This window comes from Molothrus aeneus, chromosome 1 (genome assembly GCF_037042795.1).
Source record: "Molothrus aeneus isolate 106 chromosome 1, BPBGC_Maene_1.0, whole genome shotgun sequence".
In the NCBI taxonomy this organism is placed as follows: Eukaryota; Metazoa; Chordata; class Aves; order Passeriformes; family Icteridae; genus Molothrus; species Molothrus aeneus.
Window position 1 is genome coordinate 65,803,147 of NC_089646.1, and position 21,591 is coordinate 65,824,737.

The 21,591-nt window shown below is 42.7% G+C and overlaps 1 protein-coding gene across 3 annotated transcripts in view; it reads left to right on the top strand.

The window, feature by feature from the left end:
- NEDD9 (neural precursor cell expressed, developmentally down-regulated 9) overlaps positions 1–21,591 on the top strand; it is a 73,865-nt gene that overhangs the window by 36,483 nt on the left and 15,791 nt on the right. For 2 of the 3 annotated variants that reach the window (XM_066558559.1, XM_066558550.1), the window contains exon 2: positions 15,374–15,814. In XM_066558559.1, coding sequence (XP_066414656.1) covers positions 15,374–15,814 — 441 coding nt within the window. The remainder of the gene's footprint in view (positions 1–15,373; positions 15,815–21,591) is intronic. The other variant, XM_066558567.1, reaches the window with a different exon arrangement.

The window sequence follows — 21,591 nt, forward strand, 5'->3', positions numbered from 1 at the left end:
CCTAATATTACTCAAAAACTTCTGGGCAAGGTACAGAATTGCCCACGGGGCATTAGATTACTGTACAGACATACCGTAATCTTGTGCGATTGGAAAAAAAGGGGGAGGGAAGGAAAAACTTTCCTTGCCCTGCCAAAAATAACTTCAGCGTCAATAAAAAGGTGATTTTGGAAATGTCACACGCTATATACTTACTTGGAGACTGAGTTGCTTTGGAAGTGAAGTCCATCTCTGTACTAAACTGAGGCAGCTTGGTGTGAAAGGGTGCTGATGGAGTGGCAGTGTGTGTGAGAAGTACAGTGATACCCAGGTAAATGTGCAGGGATTTTTGTGCTCTTCTGTACATCTCTGAGCTCAGGCCAGGTTTTCAGGGTCTCTCAAGCCAAACTTTGGGAAAGGTCAGAGTTAAGTTTCCAAAGCAACTGCCAGTTTCTCCATCTCATGGAAAAACAAGGGAAAAGAAATTGTGTTAGATGTGGGTTGCCAAAGGTAATCCATGGCTTTTTTTAAATTATTATTTTAAATTGTATCTCAAACAATTGACTGATTTGAAGTCTGAGATAAAATCCATCTCTTCTCTTCTATCTGCTCCACCTCTGATCAGCCCAGGTAGACTTTATACCTGCCTAGAGAAGGTGTTACTCTGAGCAGAAACATCAGGCACTCGAGGGTAGAAGATCAGTGTCACTGTTAGTCCAAAGCTCACAAACTGCTTTCAGGCTGCCCAGGGCCAAGGAACACTTGTATTCCAGCAGCAAAATAATGGTCCTGTATAGTTATACAGCTTCCTGATTTCTTGTATGTAGGCCAGTGGCCCTGCAAGAACAGGGACAGATAAGGTGGCTCAAAAGGGGGAAGTCTTCCCTGCTCTGTAATGTTTCCTTTGCCCTGTATTGTGGGAATGAGGATTTTGGATTTGGTTTGTGATTACATAATTCTAGACAGAGAAGACTAGACAGAGAAAGAGCAAGCCATTAAAAATAAATAAATAAAAAAGAGAAGACTGAGGGGTTTGGCCTCAAAAACCTTCTAGCTGGATTACAGTGTTTACTTTCCCTGGGAAATGTGAAGTAGTTACAGTGTTTAACTGGGACAAACATTCTTAGAGCTATTTCTTATCCCTAGAGTAATACACAAAGAGAATACCTGCACATTCAGTCTTTGTTCTTTCTGTATTTTCTCCCTTTCTTTTATCTTCCTATAGGAAAACTTTTTTTTTTTTTTTTTTAATTGTGCACATGAAATAAAGGAACAGAGAATGCTAATGGCCTGCCTGGGGACAAATCATCACTTCAGAGGAGGCTTACCATCCAGGTGCACATTTGGCTCTGTTTACCTGCTCACAGTGTTATACTGGGGCCTGTCATTCCTTCCTTTCATTGTAATAGTCTGTAAGGCCTCATTTGAAGAAATTATTGAAATGCTCATTATAGTTTAATTCAGAGTTTTAACAGTAGGACAGAACAGGAACTGATTCATGGATGAGACCCTGAATATGTGTCTCCATCACTCATGACTTTGCTTTCAGTGTGACTAAACCCAAGGTCATTTCTGGTCTAGAAATCCTTTTGGTACACAATCTATACATTTTTTATTCAGACATTTTCAAAACTTGTTCCCTCCCTCTCTTCCTTCATCTAAGCTTCTTTTATTGTCTATTGCATTTTTCCATTTTAACACTCAAGTCTGAATCCTCTGAAAGGCAAAATCCCTGTGGATTTAAGCAAGTTCAGAATTTTACCTTAAATATGTCTCTACACCACTGTCTAGCTTTTGCACACTGTGAGAAATTCAGTGATTCTGTGACTATTTAAAGCAAAGAGAAATTTAACCCCAGGTCAGGTCCTGCTCTCCCATTCATGTACTACTTAAATGACTGAGAACACAGAAGTTATTTTAACTGAGCTATGGAAAGATGGGAAAGGTTAAGCATAAGAAATACTTGTGTTGGTTTGGAGCACTTCTTAGTCCTGCTTGTCTAAAAACTGCTTTCAGAAGTAATTCCTGTTGGGGTGCAGTTGCATGAGGGCAACACCTCAGTTCTTTGATGACAACAGCTTGCTTTTGAGCTAAATCCCCATGTACAATAAAACTGCGCCCCATCAAGTTCTCACAGGACTCCATTCCAGTGTTCTGTAATCCAGGAGTAGGGTCAGCCTTTTCTGAAACCAAACACAGGCTGTGACTCCAAGGATGGAGCAGTTACAGATAGCTACAACGTACTCTGTAGCAACAGAAATTCCAGTGGGTTTCCATGATGAGGGAAGGACATGGATGGGAGAGGGTGTATCTGGCTCCCAATTCCTGCACTCTTATCTCGGCAATAAAAGTGCAACAGAAGCAAAAGGGAGAAGACATTATCATAACAAGGCTTTTGTAGCTGGGTGGCTGTTCACATGGAAGACAAAATAAGAGGGGGAAGGAAGGAAGAAAAGGGGATTTGTCTGTTTACTAAAACTTCCAAACGGTGAAAGAGGAGAGGAAAAAAACCCTGCATTCCTTACCTCATTTAAGCCAAAAGGAATGACGTAGATGTGAAGTATGAGGTCTTGATTATCTATTTTTAGATAATTTGTTGGGCAAGGAAGAAACCTAAATAGGGTTCGAAATGCCTGCCATTTGTGCTAAGGCACAGTCCTGTAATATATAGACTTGATTACAATGTCTGCACGCCAAGACAAACAAAATAGTGTCCCTGGGAAGAAATACAATATTCCCAACCAGAAGTGCTTGTGAAAAGCTGCTTGTAACCCTGGCAATGAAAGACTTTGAGTGTTGGACCATGTAAAAGGAAAAGAACTGTCTGTACTTTATTAACCAAATCCTCTCTGTTTCATTTATTCCTTCTGCCTCTTTGTTTCACTTTTTTTTTTCAGTATCTCAGCAATCACAGGGTGGCAATCTAACTCAGAAGTAAATAGGAACTGTAAAGTCTTGTAAAATGTAGTTAGGAGAAGAACAAACTGACAAGGGGAAAACCTGTCCAAGTTTGTGCCGTCTCTTTTACTGCAATGAGTTTAGAATGGAAGTTTCATGATTTTTCTCTCACCTGTGCACCTACAGGATGAGGTGGCTGAGGTCCAGCAGGGTCAGACCCAAGTCAGCAGCAACACCAGTGAGATGTAGCCAGAAGGACTGTCCGCTTCATAAAGCTTGGAGGGCCACTGTCATTCTCAGTTCTGGCTGTAGCCTCTGTGTGCCCTCCTTCCCCTCCCGTACTCTCCCTGTAGATTTATATTTGTATACTTAATAGAGGAGAGTGCCCCACTGCCCCAGGGTAGCTGAGAAACTCAACACACAATTGAGTGCACAATTGTGTCCACTTGCCCTACCAAAGTCTTGGTAGGACAGCAGAGTGCTTTTACTTCTGTTTTATAATGGAGCTGCTGAGGCTTAGGGACGTTACAGTGCTTATTTCAGAGGAAGAATAAGAGCCATCACAAAGCATTGCAGCCAACAGCATGCAGGTTTTTTACCTGATTTCTAAACTTGTGTCTTTTTATGCTAACAGCTGCTCCTGAGTAATGTAGCTGTGAATCAATTGAATCGGAAACTGGCAGCCTAATCTGTCTCTGTCCAGTAGTTCCTAGTGTTTGATGGGGAAGCAGAACTACCAAATGAACAGCCTTCCTTATTTTATTGATTGTTCCATTCGATTCTAGATAGAGCAAGAGGCATTAGATACTTGTTTGGGAGGGTTTTACTTTTGCTTTTAAGGTCCTGCTAGAGGTTGCAGGTTGCACATTAGAATCTTACTTGGCCTAGAGGTATCTTGACTCAACTCTACTGATTCCAAACAGTGCCATACTATCAAAATACCTCATCGACGGGGACCTATCAGATCAGAGAGCAGGAGAGCTGTCTAATAGTAAGACTTTATGGAAACATCTTCTGCAAAGGAAAAATGAAAGCACATTTCAATGTTATTGTCTTAGGCTGCAGGACTCTGCTATTTTGCAGAATATAGTCTAGACATCAGAGAAGTCTCATGATGTCTTATTGGGACCTTGCTAAATTTTTGGAGCACAGTTCCTAAGACTACCGACAAACTCATCTTTGGAATCTTACCATCTCAAGCCCAGCAACAAGTGGGGTTAGAAGACTAACTTGCACTGATATCTGATCACTGAACACTGAACTCCTGTGTGTGGTGTCTGAGGAGACATTTGTATTAGTGTATTGCCTGTGCTCCAGCAAGGCCAGGTGCATCTAGAAAAGTAGAAAACCAGGAGCATAGAGCTTCCTACATGTCCTATTGCTGTTATCAAAGGTGTTAAGGGCATGGGAGTGCCTTCTGCACACAATAGATGGGCTTAGGTCACTTAAGGGCCAATGGGAAGTCACTTTTGCCATGCTTATTTTATTTGGACTAACTTATTACAATATTTAAATACTTAAATCCCATTCATACCAGCAGCAATTAGGAACTCACCTGTCTCCCAGGGTCCAGAGTTTAATTCTATTTTTAAAGCAACATGAGTGCTTTAGAGGAGTATGCAGTCTCAGCCTTGGCTGCAGCACTTGTGGAGGACCCTTATCTTGCACTGTTCCAATTTCTGGCTGCTCTTGATGGAGACAAGTAGCTGAACTTCTTAGGACATAAAAGCCCACACGCCTCTGCAGGAAACCACTTTCAGTGACATTTGGAATCACAAATGCATAAGTCACTTTTGAAGAGGCTTCTTTTCATAACAGATGCTCTCTGAGCATCCATGAAAGCAGTGGACATCTCCTGTTAGAGCAGTACTCTGGCCCCTGAAAGGTGCTTTATGCCAAGCCTTCAGTGGGCTTGATCAGATACTCCTCTGGGACTGTATTATGAAAATAGTATTTATGGCAGGTATTGAGCAATGTTTATTAAGTCAGGCCACTGCTAAGAAAAGCTGCATGTAGAGGTACTTCTGCCTGTAAATGGCTGCAACTCTCAGCATCAGTGAAGCTGGGTCACTTTATAGCAGCTCAGAGTGCAGCCTCTGCATATTACTGCCTGATTATCACAGCCTGCTCTTGGCAAGTGCCCTTTTTCTTTTGCCTTTTGGTCTAGACATTACAGTAGTGGAAACTGTCTTAATTTTAAGAAGCTCATTTTTCCCCAGCAGATTTGGACGTAGTTTGTGCTTGACATGAAACAGGGCTGCTAAAACTATAGTTCACACTCCTAGAAACACAAGTGCATAGCATGACAAAAATTGTATATTTTTTTTGTCTATAGGGATGAGGCCTATTCTCGCCTTTCTATTTTCATGTTGGTTTTGAAAACACTTTCTTCACAGTCAGAGTGGATCAGCCTGCCAGAAAAGGAAGAGAAATAAGAATGGGTTTACTCTACAGGAATGCAAGTCAGCACATCAGAAGCCCTTTCTTAAGCAGGCCTCATCGACAGCAAGGTTGAAAATTTTAGCAATACCATAAATCATTTGGTAACAGCAAGTCTTAGAAAATGCTGAAGGAGCCTAGGATCAAATCTCAGTTCTTCCAAAGCAAATGACCTGTTTATCTGAAGACAGAGAGAGGAAGATACAGACCATTAAAAAATCAATAATTCTCTTTTTAAAGAAGTTTCTGATCCAAAGGGTTAAGTACAAGACAACCAGAAGTGTGCACTCTGTTTAAGATACAGCCAGCAGTAGGTGGTGTCATCAATGTCCTTGTCCTGTGGACTTTACATCCAGTTAAAATGCTTAGGGTAATAAACCAATTTTTACTGCTACAGAAGGGCGTATTTACAAGCAGATATCTTCTTTGTTTTCTGTCTCTCTTTTTATACTGCTTTATTTTATTTGCAGCCCAGGAACTGCCCAAACCAATCTCTCACAAGATCAAGATCTTACACGATGAAGCTGAAGTTGCGCTTCAGCCTGAGATTGAGCAGAGTAACCAGAGCTGCTTAAAACTCATTTGCACCTTCACCATCCCTCTTCTCTGGGGGTACACTTACCCAGAAAATGTCAGCTTGCCAAAATTGAGCTGTTCTGGGAGGCTTGTTGACTTTTGGCCACTGCCCTTTAGGATGGAGATGGCTCTGACTGGACCTGGCAAACATCAGCTGCCAGCCAGGCTTGGCTCCCCTGGAATTCTTATTCACAGGCAATGTGCCTCCTGTCCCACCAGCCTGCTGAGGGCTGGGAGCAGCCTGGAAAGAGGAGTTCCTGAGCTTGTTTTTCTTTAGTTAGCTGGACTCTCAGGGCATCCCAAATTGTAGCTGCTGTGTAGTATCCCAGATGGTGACACTAGATTGGCAGAGCAGGATGGCTTTCCCTTCTAATGAATTTTTTGTTTTTTTGAGAGACCTGGGTGAAGAAAGGCATGTCCTGGTTCATCGAGGTTCTAGACTTAAAAAAAAAAAAAAAAAAAAATTAAAAAACATACTTTTAAAGCTGAAGCCATCAAACAAGTAAGTTGGTGGCAGTACTGAGGTCCTGTGTCTACACAGCTATGGTTTCTTGACAATCAAGTTGGAATTGTTTCCCCAGAGCCGCAGAAGGAAGGGTTAATTTTGGAAAAAGGGTTTGGGTTTTTTTTTTGTTTTTTTTTTTAAGGAAACTTTGTCTGGGAGAGGACTGCTCACAAATGCCAGAAACTGGAAAACTGAGAACTCAAAACACACGTTTTGGGATTCTTTCTTTCCGTACTTTTTTTTCCCCCTTCTGCTCTGCTTCTTCAATTCTTTAGCATTTAACATCCGATCTCCTTTCATTAAGTTTTTAATTGCTTGCCTGAGGGAAAGAGGTTAAGTTTTACATCTGCTTTTTGATTCTGATGTACTGTGGTTTAATCACAGTGAGATCATATTTACTCTAAGGGTATTGTTTGCATGCTTGATTTTTTTTTTTCCTCTCTCCCTGTTGATGTCACAAAAGGCATACAGCCCTCAGACAGATTTGAAAAGGCCTTTTAAAGTCATGGAACAAGATCACACCCTTCCTTGGGTGGGGGGGGAAAGGAAACCGGTTACGAGGGTGAAACATACACAGAAAGCTTAGTGAGTTAGGTGTGGTGGAATTTCCCAAAATATTAATAGATCTTGAAGGTAAGTCAGGGGATGTGATTTGTATTCCCAGAGAGAGCAAAGAGAATGCTATTTCGGCACTCCTGTACAACCCCAGGAGCTCAGGGGCAGTGAGAGGAATACGTGATGAGCGGATCAGCGCTCTGCCTGGCTGTAGGTGTTTCTGTCGCACGCTGTGCGTGACGCCTGTGATGGCAGCAGTGCAGGGTGGGTGGTGTGCAGCCCAGCAGCGCCCTGCTAGGTGCCAGGCTGTTATCCCAGGCTGTCCTGAAGGGCACTGTCCCAGCCGTGCCCCTTGGCCCTGGAGCCGGGACCGCCGCGTCCAGCTGGCTGCGCGCAGGGAAAGGGAGTGCCCTGCTCCCCTTGAGCTCCTCCTGCTCTGTGCCATTCACGTGTGGTTTGGGAGGAGGTACAGCCCTGGCAGCATCAGAAACACCTTATTTAACACCGAGGATATTATGTTTCTGTGATTACCTTTGAAATGTCTCTCACCCCCTCTAATTGAAATGAAATGGGGCCAGCCAATAAACCAAAACTCAGTCAACAGATGAAAGAATATCATCTGAGCAAACAGAGACAGCAGAGACAGCCTGGGTTTTTTTTTTTCCTTCTTGCCAATGTAGAATTATCTTTTTGTTGCTCTCAATAGATACGGAGCCAGAAATCTTGCTTTTCAACTCACTTTTCCATTGGGAAACATCAGGCATGGCAATAAGCTGATGCACTCAGTGCAGAATTGTGAAGTATTTCATTCACACAGGCTGGAGCACCAGTTAGGATCTTTGTTCTATCCTTCATTTTCACATTTTTCCTTCTTTACTTCCCCCATACTCACTTTTTTTAGCCTCTTCCTTCTTTCATAGACATGCATTTGGATTCCCTCCCAAGCTGCAGGTTCACTGCTGTGCCTCAGTTTCGCAAACTACTTTGCCAACTACCCACAAAAAAAAATGGATACACAAATATCTCCTATTTTCTTAAAATTAGCAGTTTTGGTGCAGCAAAAAATGTTCTCAGACCAGAGCGCTATCAGTCTCTCACATGTTTTGTCACTTGTGAATCCTGGTCTTGGGTGAACCAATGGGCCACATCAGCATCTTCGGCAGGAGTGTGTAGTGCCTGAGCCCTACTTGTTCTGCTGCTTGCCCACCCTGCTTGGTGGAGTGTTGTGTCTGCAAAAACTGGCAGTGAATATTCCAGAGCATGACAGCCATAGTGCCTACTTTGGCTTACCCAAGTGTGGTCCTGTAAGAAAGAGAATGTTCCTATTTTTTCTCCTTAACTTTCTGTGTAACTTGTCTCACTACCAAAAAAAAAAGTCCTAGCCAGGGCCAACTCTGAAAATCAGGCCTCTCAGGCAGACAGAGGGGCTGGGACAACTTGGTGGAACAATGAAATAAGGCACTTGGCTCTCTGCCCTGCAGAAAGAAGGTTTTCCACATCTCAACCTTCAGGCAGCTTGGTCTGCTTTAGCATGACTAACAGCCTGTGTTCCAGAGATGCACAGGACCAGAGAGTAAGGAAACTTAAGGTGGATAAAGACCTCTCCTCCTTATGGCTCTGCTGGGTCTGTTGGCTCACAGCTCTTTCATTAGCTGTGAAGCCAGTCTTCCAAAGCTGTGCATGGAAAACTGCCTTAATTTCCATCCAACTGGACTTGGAATTGTTTGGGTGAGCAGTCCTTGACCAGAGAAGTATCTTTGCTAAACCAAAAACTTGTGGGTTTTGGTGTAAGAAAGCAAGAGAGTGCCTCAAAAGTAGATCTATAGGCTTTGCCTGAGGAGTGAACTGAAGCATTACCATGGTGAGCATTTGCTGCTGGGCTCCTTATTTTGTCATTAGCTGAGAGCCAGGAGCTCAGAGTTCCAGAGCCAGGCACAGGCTGGGTGCTCGGGGCCTTTCCCCTGCTGCAGCTGCAGTAGCTGTGAGCCCTGCTAGTGCAGAGGCTCTTTGATAGGGGCTGTGGTAGCACTTCCTGCATCCTCTCTGTAGCTGTACATTTCATCTTGACATAAAGAGCAAAAGCCTGCACACACTTGTTGCTCGCAATGAGTTGTTTTAGGTCTGTACATGGATGGGGGCTGTTATGGCCAAGCGTTGCCATTTCATAGTCCCTTCCCCATGTCACTGCCCACAGGGCCCTGCCCAGGAACATACCAGGGCAGCTTTGTGTCTATCAGGTACTGCCTTTGCTGTTCACACTGCCTTCTTCCAGGTTTGAGCAGACCGGCAAAAGACATTTCTCAAAGCTTAATGTCTTATTCAGTGACCTTTGTCAACTTCTGTTAAGTAGCCTTTGTGATAGGTTGCTTGTTACAGATAGACCTGTTACCTACTGTGCCTCAAGAGTTGCTTTCCTTGCCAACACAGCACAATGAATGCTTTATTTCAGGGGCAGTGACAGTGAGAAATAGAAAAGGAGAAAAGAACCAAAGTTAAACTGTCCAATGACTCTTGCACTGAAACCCTTGTGTCAAGAAGCCAGAATAGATCTAAAATTTTCCTTTCTTCTACCAGCCCTGCTTGTATCTCAGAATAAAACTCACTTTTTACAGTGTTTTCAGAACAATCCTTTTATCTCACAGGCAGATCATTACTGTTGGGCCTAATGCAGCCCTACAAGGGTATGTAAATGCTTAAGCTTACTTTGCAATAGCAGTCATTAATTTTTAAGAAATCTATAAGATGGGAACCTGTATCAAAAATATTATGAGATGGATAACTAAAAGTCATCCAACCAAAATTAAGCTACTGGTTTGTTCACAGACATCCCCCACCTTTCCTTCCTTTGTTCCTCCCTTCCTACTCCCAAGCTAAACATAGGAGAGAAGCTGTTTGTCATTTTAAGAAACAGTTTGCCCAATAATAGAAAAAAGGAGTCCCACCCTCTTTCAGTGAAGAGCAGAGGCAATTTTCCCAGTCCTGTTTGCACATAAACTCTACACACAGGAAGCAATATTATAAAATACAAGACAAAGCCGAACCAAACAATACGCCTCAGCAGCCAAGCACAGAGCGGGGATCAGTATCCTCATATTGCACCTCTGAGGGATGCAGCAGGAATCCTTTGAGCTTATGGTTGGTTGAGCCTTTTCCTCGAGCGTTCATTCATCGTGGAGCTGGCTGAGAGGAGTCAAGTGGGCAGCCCTGTGCTGGGAGCTTGGCACCGCCGCGCCGGGCCCTTAAAGAGACCATTGTGTTTAATCTCCTAGAATGTCATTTGTTATTCCTGCCTTTGCTGCCATGGCTCTGGGCACCTCACACACTCTCGTTACCCACGTCACTGCATGTGTTTACTCTAACAGAAGTGGTAGATGTTTCCACTCTTCTCCTTAACTCTTAACTCTTGCCTCTTCTCTCTTCTGCCACTTAGCCTCATCAACAAACACCCTCTTCATCCTCCAGACTATGAATTACAGAATTCTGTCAGTTCTCCTCACTGCAGAGAAGGGCAGCCAAAACAGGTTGTGGTCTTCAAAGTATTTTCGTCTGTCCTCATCCAGCTGCAGATGTGTCAGCCACCAGTTACAACAGGCTAAGGAGAGAGTAGACACCTTTGACAGTTCTGTAATAGACCTCATTTATACAGCTGAATTTGGCATGTAGTTCCATCAAGATTTGAGAAAAAAATAGTTTACAGAGTCTTATTTTTTTTGTTTGGTTCTGCAATTAGAACAGCTGACAGTTTTTTTCTTGCTTACTGGGTCATGCATCCTAGATGCAAAAGAAAGAAAAATCTGAGGTGTACAGAGAATACAAATTGTTCCTTTCCAGCTTTTATCTAATGGACTTTAAATGGCATTAAAGGAAACCTCAGACAGAAGTTTCAAATCCCAGGTTCACTTTACCTAGAGGGAGCTTGAAAGCTTTACTTTTGTCTCAACCAATGTAGAAAGTTGGGACCATGGGCACTGTAATCTGCATTTGATCTTGAGAGTATCCATTTCCGTTCCCTTACTTTTAGACAGTTTAACAGAGTCAGCAGAGTCTGCTGAGCCTTTTCCTGCAGTATGTTCCAGCTAAAATCCCCAGGCAGCAGTCATTAGGGTCAGGCTCCATTTTCACTTTGACCTGCTGACAACTGAGATGGCACTTTGTTAAACAGAAGACTGTAAAACTTCCGATTTTCAGTGATTTTACATAAGATGCTTTCTACTGCACTCATGAGCCCAAGGTTAAGAGGAATTTAAGCTTCTTGAGAACAAATGCGGGGTTTTTTTGTTTTGCTTGTACAGAGCATTAACACCATGGGGGCCTGACCCTGGCTTCAGCTTCCAGACATCCCAGGATTGCTAGCAAGGCTTGACACAGAAGCTGCTGAGTCTTTCCAATCCACCATTAGCTGTAGAGAAGCACTCATTACTTGAAGTAGGGCTGTCACAGCACTGGGAGCTCAGGAGAATGGAGATGCTGCACAGGGACCACAGGTACTTTTGGATTTTGAAGAGGGTACCACAGCACCTATCATTTAGTTAATTTAACTGGACCAAAGGAGAGCAACAGACACTTCAGTATTAATCTTATTAAAAGGAGCTGGTAGCTGCCAGTATCTTCATTTTATGAAATGCAGCTGATTTCTGTAACAAAATTTTTTTCCCTATCTAGCATCAGGTAATTTTTCCCCAGCCTTTACAGAACTTGATTTTGTGACTCTGCATCTGTTGCACTCCCTTTTTTTTTTTCTTTTTTATTGGGAATATAAAGTCCCTTTAGAGGGACTTCTGTGGAACTTGCTAGTTTTGAAAACAAGTTCCAAGACAATTTTCTCATTGCCCTTTCTCTAGGAAACAGACAAGTTCTTTTTAGCATTTAGTGATACAAAAAGTTCACTGCTGTGCTGTTGGCTTCTCATATCAGATCTTAGTGCTTACTTGGTGCCAGTTCTCAGGCAGTTGAGTGGACAGATCCATGCCTCTTTAGAGCAGGTCCAATTAATTTCATGTAACTGTCCCCACTCTCTGAGCTGATGAGACCAATGAGAAGAAATATTGATATATGGGCTACAGTGCCCACAGAATCAGAAAATTATTCAGATTTGTCAAATCTTTGGAGATAAGGCCCACAGGTGTTGAAAGATGCCTTTGATCAGAACTTCTTTCTGTGTGATGAAAAGTAGAGACGACCATCGTGATCACCACAGCAGGCTAAAGGTACCTGTGGTTTCCAAAAGCTCGCTTTCTGTGGTCACAAGTGCATTTTTCTCAGGGCTGATACTGCTGACTTGTGAAAGTGACTGTGACACTGTTTCTGAAGCTCATACTTAGCAATCCTGTGAAGGAAGAATGAAGTCAGAGAAAACAAAGAAGATTTTCTTAGCAGGAGCAGTGCCTTTGCTGCTGGCACCAAGCAACAGGCTTAGTGTTTCTGGTCCCAGTGCTTATTTGGAGGAATATTTTTCCTGCTTCACTGCTCCATCAGTGACTGGTGCTGGTGGCATGGCTCTGGGCTATTTAAAAGGCCTTGGGGAAATGGCTGTGAAACAAGTGGCAACCAATTAGTATAATTCACATACTGGTGCCTGAGTTAACACCAACAATGAGAATCTGAAGCTGTTTGCAGCAAAGAAGTTCCTGAAGCACATCCAGAAAGTGTTAACATGCTGCATGCCAGGTGGTGAGAAGGTCACTGGGACAGAGATAATGAGCAGCTAGAAAAAAGAATTCACATGGGAACTTTTGTCTGCTCTAATTCTACCACCATTTCAGCTTTGTTCTGAGAATTCCTTTGCTGCAGAAGCTAATCAACTTTTCAAATACCTTTAAACACCAAAGTATAGAAGAATACACATTTATCATTGATTTAGCCTGCTTGGTTAGTGCCTCCCCCACCCAGCTGTAATCTTCCTCCTTTAAACAACTCCCCTGTGAAAGTCTTCTTTTATGTTGCACAAGCTCTGGTCCCATTAGTAGATTTCCCTTGTGAAAGACATGCTAGAAAGAAATGTGGAAAGATTAGAGATTGACTTGAATATTCAGATTAGGCAGGGGCTTTTGTTTTCTGAGCTTCAGACTCCACTAAGCAGCCTGGTTGACACAGCAAGAATATAGAGGTAGTGCCCAAGAAAAGACCACTGGTTTTGACCATGCTTAAATAATAGTTCTACAGTCCTGCCAAGGCATGGACAAAAATTGCTCCCTGCTTTATCTATATTGGGATATCTTAGTGTTGCTGACTGATGAGCTGAGTAGACATACATCAGAGGGAATGGTGGGCCCCAGTGCTGCTGTTTACATGGAAGTTCAAAATGGCAATCCTGCTTTTCCAAGCCAAAGCTTAATTTATACCAACCTCACTAATGATGCTGATGAAAGGTAAAGCCAGTGTTTCTCATACATTTGAAAGCTGATCTCCCATTCAGAGAAGAGGAAACTGATCTCGTGCACCCCATTTCAACCCTGCATGTCTTGGGAAATGCAAGTTCACCTACCTTTTATGTGATGCCTGAGCTTATCCCCCTTCCATCCACCAGTCAGCCCTGCACACAACCTGCTACACTGAGCAAGGTCAAACTAAAGTCTCTGCACAGGAATGATGGGAAAACATCAGCATGATAACAGGGAAAGATATAACAAATTAGGGATGGTTAAAAGAAAAAGTTCTGAAATGTCCAAGGAGGAAGATAAATATGACAGATAAAAACACTAAACTGTACTTGACGCTATTCCTTTGACATAGGAAAGATAAATCTTCAAGGCAGCTGCATATCCTTTTTGGTGGATTAGCACCATTTCAGTTTGTGTACTGCATCCAAATATTTCAGCTTGAACACTTCAGATCCAGGGCTCTATATTTTTTCAAGTGCTTACAATCGGATTATAACCACCTCTGCTGACCGCCTTCACTGAAAATCAGGCAGTCATGGAGCAATTGTTTCCAATATGTCTGGAAATATCACCAGAGCCAAGAAATTAAATCTTCATGGCCTTTTTGAGGGGTCCAAGAATGTTAGTGCAGACAGCCTGCCTACTTTCCATTGAATACCTTGGCCAGCTACTCAGAACTGGATGTGCCATAGAGGCCTGCAAAGAGAGGAAAGGGAGGTGGGTCCATCTGGGAGAGGAGGTGGTACTTATTAGTAACGCATCACAGCCAACAATCTTACATCAACTCAGAGCTGGCTTAAAACTGCATAGCAGAGGTACTGCTGGGCGTAGAACCCCAGCAGGAGAGAAGTCAGGGCAAGCTGCAAAGCCTGCCTGAAACTCTGGGCAAATGCTTGGGGGTAGAGCTGTGTGAAGCTCCTTGTGCTGATGGTACTGCTCCACTTCACATAATCAAGCAAAGTGCATCTAAGAGTGCTTAAACTGTGTTGACACAAGTCAAAGACACTCTTTGGCTGCCCTAAGTCTCCCCTTAAGTTACACACAGAGGCTCTTTGTGGTGCTGGTTCATACCTACATTCTTACATTCTTTTAGATGGGCACTGCTTTCCTCATGGCACGGGCATCACTGTGCTTGGGGTCACTGGGTGCATTATTTTTTAGAATTATATTTTTCTCTTGAAGGTCTTTCTACAGAAGATGGACCTCAGAGGAACCATGTTCTTTGAAGTTAGTTTGGAGGGTTTTTTTTTTTTTTTGTGGTGCTGGTTTTGAGGCAGCAGGGGAGGAAGGGTTTTATCTATTAAACTACTTCTGTGCTATGCTGTGCCCCTAAAGAAGTTTGCAGAGTGAGAAGGCATAAAGCTACACACAAAGATGAGCATCGTAGCTCAAAGCCTGTGACGTTTTGTCAACTCATTTTTAGATAGTTTTTCTTACTAGGTGGTCTACAGATCCATCACTTTTAAGGCCACCTGCAGGCGTCAGCCAAAAAAGCCAGGCCACTGTCTTTACACTAAATGGAATCTGCATCTCCGTGGAAAGTCTTTTGGGACCCCACAAATGTAAAGTTGTTTGGGAAAAATGACTCTGGATTACTCACTCCTTGTGAGTCTTGCTCAGGTTTATTTTTAATGGCTGCTAGCTGGCTGTAGCAGTACACAGAGCATGTTTGTAGGGAAATCAGTGTCAAGAGATGAAGGTACAAGCCCCTCATTCACAGGAAGAGCACCTCAGTGTCAGGAGCAGAACTCTCCTGACTTTCTGTCTGTTCAGGTGACTAGGCCATATAAAGAGCTTCTATCTGACCCACTGTTGCTGGAAAATTTCTCACTAGCAGTGTTGCTAATGCATAAGCCTCTCATTTTCCCAACTTGGGACAGAGGAATCCTGTGCTGTATGATTTTCCATGGGTTTTTTTATTTCCTGCACACTTCTTTTTCAAATTCAGTTCTTATTTCCTATCACTTAGAATGTGCTTGAAGATACAGAAAAATTCTGCCTTGTTTGCTGACTTGCTATTCTTGCCTTTGTTTCTCCACAGAATCTTATGGCCAGGGCCCTCTATGACAATGTCCCCGAGTGTGCAGAAGAGCTGGCCTTCCGCAAGGGAGACATCCTGACGGTGATAGAGCAGAACACCGAGGGGCTGGAAGGATGGTGGCTCTGCTCCCTACACGGCCGCCAAGGCATCGTCCCCGGCAACCGCGTGAAGCTCCTGATAGGTGCCGTGGTACAGGACAGCTCTCCTGGCCGGGATGTGCCCAGCTCAGGACTGATGAATCAGCCCTTCAACCACCAGAAGATCTACCAAGTGCCGAGCTCGCACGCCTCGGCACGGGACCCTGTCTACCAAGTGCCGCCTTCCCACCAAAACCAGGGAATTTACCAGATACCCACTGGTCATGGTCTGGTGGGACAAGAGACTTACCAGGTACCACCCTCCATGCAGAGGTGTATTGATGGTCCAGCTGTGACTAACAAGGTGTGTGCATTTGCTTTTACTTCGTAGCTCCAGAGCCGCTCACTTGGGCTGAGAGAAGTATGGGATTCAGGCTCCTCTCAGGCTGAAGCACATTTGGCCTGTGGCACTCTCACATTATGTGTTCAAAAGAGCTGCTGCAGCAAGAGGAACTCTCCCACTTGTTAATGAACAGTTACATCATCTGCCCAAGTAATTTTTGTTTCATTAAAAATTATATACTATCTTGCTGGAGCAGTCCCAGTGGGTCTAAACTACAAAGAGGAATCAGTGTTTGATATGACAAGGGCCATACTTGTAAGAGTGAGGAAACAAGAGGATGATGATAATGAGGGATGTTTTAGTACTAAACCTAAAACTTTTAAGAGTGCACTTGATGTTTATCTACAGTTAAATTTCTTGGTTGAAAGTGACAGCTGCAGCAGCTCCATGATGCAACCATTACTGCATTATTGCATTTTGCAAGGGTCGCCCCTTGTTCCTGCTGTTCTTCTTAAGTTCTCCCCATCTTCTGCCACTCCCTCATTTTACCTTCACAGGATACCTGCCAGGTACCCTGGTGACAGAAAAGGAAGGAAGTATTACAAAGCCAAAAAGAAATTCTTTCAGTCCCTCCATTCCCAGTTCAACAGCTCCAGATATCAGCATCCTGCTTACCCTTAGAGCTTAAAGCACAGCATTAATATCCAATTTATGTGAGTGGATGATGGCTCTCTCAGGAAGTTCTTTACTGGTTTAAACTTTCATCTAATTTAGTTTGGCAAGACTGTCTGTTTTGTGTTTTTCCCCCACATTGCCCACAAGTCAGCCTTTTTCATATCAGGCCTTTGGAAGACATCTTCTAATGCTTTTATTTCCTTGTTACAATTTCATTTTCCTTGATAAGGATAAATGGATTTTTTGTCTTCTGAGCAAGAGAGAAAGATCTGTGAAACCATTCCAAGTCAATTTATAAAGAAGTTTGCTTGCTCAGCTTTTCCACAGTTATGCTTTATAGGCTGTGCAGGAAGATAATACAAGAAAATTGCACTTGCTGCACAGGCAGAGATAGGAGCTTTGTTGGAGCAATTACATGAATTTTCTTGATAACTCCCATGTATTTTCTCTCATTTCCTTCTTTCCATTTAGACTACATACACTGAAATCTTTTCCAGGATACTCTTTGCCTATCCACAGTGGATACCCTCCAAGGCAGTTAGTGAACACCTGGTAAATAATCTTTTGATGGGGCAGCAGAGAAGAGATCTCATTTTAGGGTATGGCTGCAAGAAACATTTTAAATCACCGTTCAGAGATGCCTCAGCTATCCACCTTGGGCACAGGAGATGCACCATACAGCAGATCTGCACTAAAGTCTGTAGGAAAGCCCAAGGAATTAGTTTGGAATGAGCACTAGGTACCTTCATTTTAGTACCTGACTTGCCTAAATACTGTTAGGATAGTTTGCTTAGCATAATTAATGTATGTTTCTACTCCACACAGAAAGAATTTTCCAACTGATAAGAGGTTTTTTTCTCCCTCCTCCCACCCTCTCCAGCTCCAGTGAAAACAACAGGACATTCTGTATAAACCTGTTGGCTGCTAGGACTGTGTTAAAACCGTTGAAACACTAAGAGACTGAAATCTTTGTTTTAGTCTAAGTGCAAAGTTCTTGACTTTGAGTTGAGATACAAATATCAGAAGCTGTGAAGCACCTGTTTTCTCCAAGTTTCTGCTGAGACATTTTTTCAGCAACCTTGATTATGAATTTTTCTGAATTCAAGTAACCTTTAGAAAGTTATCTATTTGTCAGAGTTGTGACTTGTTTTCATTTAATTCCTTGCAACCCATGAAAGACCAGCTATGCTGCTCACTGTAAAATAACTAAACATACACGTTTATAGAGGATTTCATCCTCAATCAAAGTAAATGCCAACCTGCTTAGCCCTAGCCAATATTTGCTACTTGCTTTAGTCCTGACTTAAATTTATTTAACCCAAGAGTCCTTGCTCTCAGTATTCACTGTGTTGTATTGAGGCTGGCAAACCTCATGGCAGCATCCTGCTTTGACCAGAGGTAGATATGTCCCTTACTCCTTGGGATTTCTCAGTTCTACACTAAAAGGAACCCGTTGGGATTGAATCCATGACAGGCAAGAGACGACTTACCAGTGGTGTCTGAGGTAAAACTACTCCTTTCTGTATCATCCCAGTCTTGCTAAGCTGCTTTTTTACAGCTACAGCTGCAACTCTGCTAATGCCTTTGTGAAAGAAAAGCCTAATTAAAGGAAAGCACTTTAGCACTTGTCTTCTTTGTATGAGGAAACAGTCTGCCCTCCAAATCCTCCTTCTCTAGGGATCAGTAAAAACAATCCTTAATATTAAGAAAAGCTGGGCATCTTGAAGGTTTGATTTGGGGTCTCTTTGCTTTGTCTTCCAAAATGAATAATATCTTTTCTCAGACTTATGACACCTGCTTCAAAGGCTTAAATGAGCCACTCTGGCTCCTTCCATCAGCAGAACCAGCTGGTGAGCAAGCTGTGTATTTTGGTAATCGTAAGGACATTGAGAGGTTTTGCTGCAAGTTCTTGCTGTATGCAAGTCTTCTCCCTTCCCACAGCAGGAGCTAGAGAAGAAACCTGTGTCCTCTGGACATCATTTTAGGCAAGACCAGCAGCAGTTTCTGTGCCATCCCTTTCTGCACGTGTCTGCTTGCTTCCCTTGTGCAAACATGTGGCTTGGCTGCCATACAGGTTTTGCAGGCTCAGGGCTCAGGAGCTGCTGTCAGGCAGGAATTGTCTAGCCTGGAGCAGCAGTAAATCAACAGCAGGCATGTTATTAAGCTGTGCTGAGGTAACCCATCTCCTAAGCCAGCAAGGCAGAGCGAGTCAAAAAGGAGTCCTGAGGCAGGTAATTACAGTGATTAATTGATTCTGGCCAAACTGGTTGCTGAGACCAGAGCTGTACTGGCTCCCTCTATCAAATAAAAATAGCACCTTCTAGAACTCACTCTACCAATGACAGAGATAAGGAGCGTTCAAATTAGCCTTGGTTAGCCCCAGGCTTTTGCAGCTCTGCTGCAAGTTCAGTCACAAAACCCCAAAGCGTGGAGAGCATCTGAGGAGTGTAAAGAGGTGGAAGCTGTGTCTTAGAATTTATTCCCTCTTTCTGTGCTCTATTTTGGAACTTACTCTCTTTTGCTGCAGCCAGCAAAGAGAAAGAACCTTCAGACAAATCTGACATTCAGGAAACTGGATTTTATCCTTGTCACAGAATTCTGCATGGTCTTGAGTGGTGCTTTTGCATCTCATCTGCAAAATATGTGGGTTAATTATGAGGGACTCATTCTGTACAGATTGCTTTGAGAACATCTTTTGGGAAAGGTGCCAACAGAGCACAAAGATTCTTTTGCATCTGATTAATCATTAGTGATCAATCATTAGTTCACACCTAAGCTGTGAGGTGGGAAAGCTACGCATGAAAAAAAAAGTCACTGCCATAATTTAAACACTCATTTTCTGGTTCAGTGTTTCCCCTAGCTGATCTGTTGTGCTGTCCCTGCCACCCTGCAAGTAGCATTGACCAAAAAAATTAAGGGAATTATTTCCTTGTTGGAAAACAGCTTTCTGTAGGAACCAATAGCTGTCAGGAGAACTGTTGGTGAAGGAAACTCTGCACAAAACAGAATGAGGCTGATGTTTGTCCAGGGAAGAGACCGGACTGTGGGAGTTACCAGCCCTGAACTACAGCTCCCACAAGGCACAGACCAAATCAGGCAAATAGGGATTAATGCCAGCTTGGAACAAATCACCTTTTTTGTTTGTTGGTCTGTTTGGACTGGAACGCTGCAGTTCAGGAAACACTCAGATTTATCCACCTTTTAAAAGTGGATAGAGCGGAATAGGGAAGGAACTCATCTTCATCCCCCGCCTATTTCCAAGTATAAACATGTCCTTGACAAATCAAGGGTTTCACACTCCACCATCCTACTTTATCAAGAGGTCACTGCCTTCAGCAGGAGGTTTGGGTAAACCATGGCTATGGGAACAGACCTTGTTCCCTGGATTTTATTTATGTTAAGAGTCATGCTGGTTCAATGCACGAGAAAGTAGAAACACCACCCCACAAGCAGCACCACCCTGACAATTCTGGCACAGACTTCAGTAGCAGGACCCAGTTAGTCACATTATGACATTTTTCCTTCCAATTACACAAGTACTGTCCTAGCTGGGAAGAAACAAATGGCTCCTTATAATGTTAGTTCCAGAAATAAGCCTGCCTTTACATTATTGTCTTCTTTTCCTTGCCTATTTTCCCATTTATGAAATAAGAAGATAAAGACATTAAGCACAGTAAAGAGTTGTGTGACAGATTATTTTGTTATTAGAAAGAATGAGATCATATCTAGTGTTTTGCAGTTTGTTGGTAAAATGTATTTACATTCCAAGATAATTCCTCATTTACCCTCAGGCCTGAAATACCACAGTTTCCTGTGATGGGGTTTCCATAAATGGCCCCAGTAGTGATCATATAGTCATTCTTCTCTTCTGCTTTCACATTACAAACTCTACTTTGGGGAATTGTATCCCTCATAACAAAATATTGCTTCTGTGTTAAAGTGCTGAACACACAGGAAGTTTGCTGAGTGCAGCAGCAATGGTAACACATGCCTCAACACTCAGAGCTTGCTTTCACAAAGTGTGCTCTAAAGGATGAAAATACCTCAAGTTAAATGCAAGCTCAGTGGTTAAAACAGCACACAGCTGTTTTCTTAGGCTCGGGAGTTTCCCTTGTAACTTTCCATGTGACGTTAATAGGAGAACAACCATTTTACTGATAAAAAGTCAGTGCAGTTAATCCCTCATCCACAAAGCAGAGTAAGCAGTAGTTAGTCACTGATGTGATTTGTAGAGAAGTATTTCAAGAAAAAGACTCCATTTTATTAGGCTGAGCAAATATATGAGCTCAGCATTACTCCCTGTTCCTCCCCGAGCACAGGGCTCTTTTTCATCAGTTCTATTTGGAGACCAGAGGCATGCATTTTTCCCCTGGAGTATCAGAAAAAAAGGCCAGTCCTGCAGTCTCATGCAATAACTGAGGGCTCCAGGGACACAAATCTGTCTCCCCAAGAGCAGGATCAAGCCTTTGCTAAAAATAGTAAAACAATAGTAATAGGAATAATAAAAGAAAAATGCAAGCTTATGGGCTCTTTCTTGGTGGTTAGAAATCTAACTGAGCATTTGGTTATGTCTGAAACAAAACACCAAATTCAGGTAATCTAAATTGCCCTCTAAGTACTAAAAACTAAGTACAGCAGCAGAGCATTTTAGAAAAAAACATTCCACATGAGTGGAAAACTGATTATTCAGAAAGTGAATCTCATCATAAGGAGGAAGTGTGGTTTCTGGAGACCGGAAATGGGTAGATGAAGACAGGTTGCTGGCCATCAGAAAATGCAGTTCTAGTGAAATCTAAAGTCTTGGCAGGCATTCTATGATTTTTTCAGATGTTTTGATTTGAAGGATGACTAATTAGCATCAGAATATCATCATTCCATATGTTTGCATGAAGCATTTCAGTTTTTCTTTTTTAAATAGCAGTGGCAGTATTGCATCTTTTTTTTTTTTTTGCTAACATGAATCTAAAGTAATCTTTCTCCCCAAACAGATTGTTAAAATGGGTGCAAAGTGAAATTAAGGTAGCTGAGTTCCTAGGAGACGGGAACCTTCCATAAGCCAGTCTATCCCTAATCCTTAAAAGACAGTAATATATTCCCATTGGGTCTTACCATCACAACTTTTA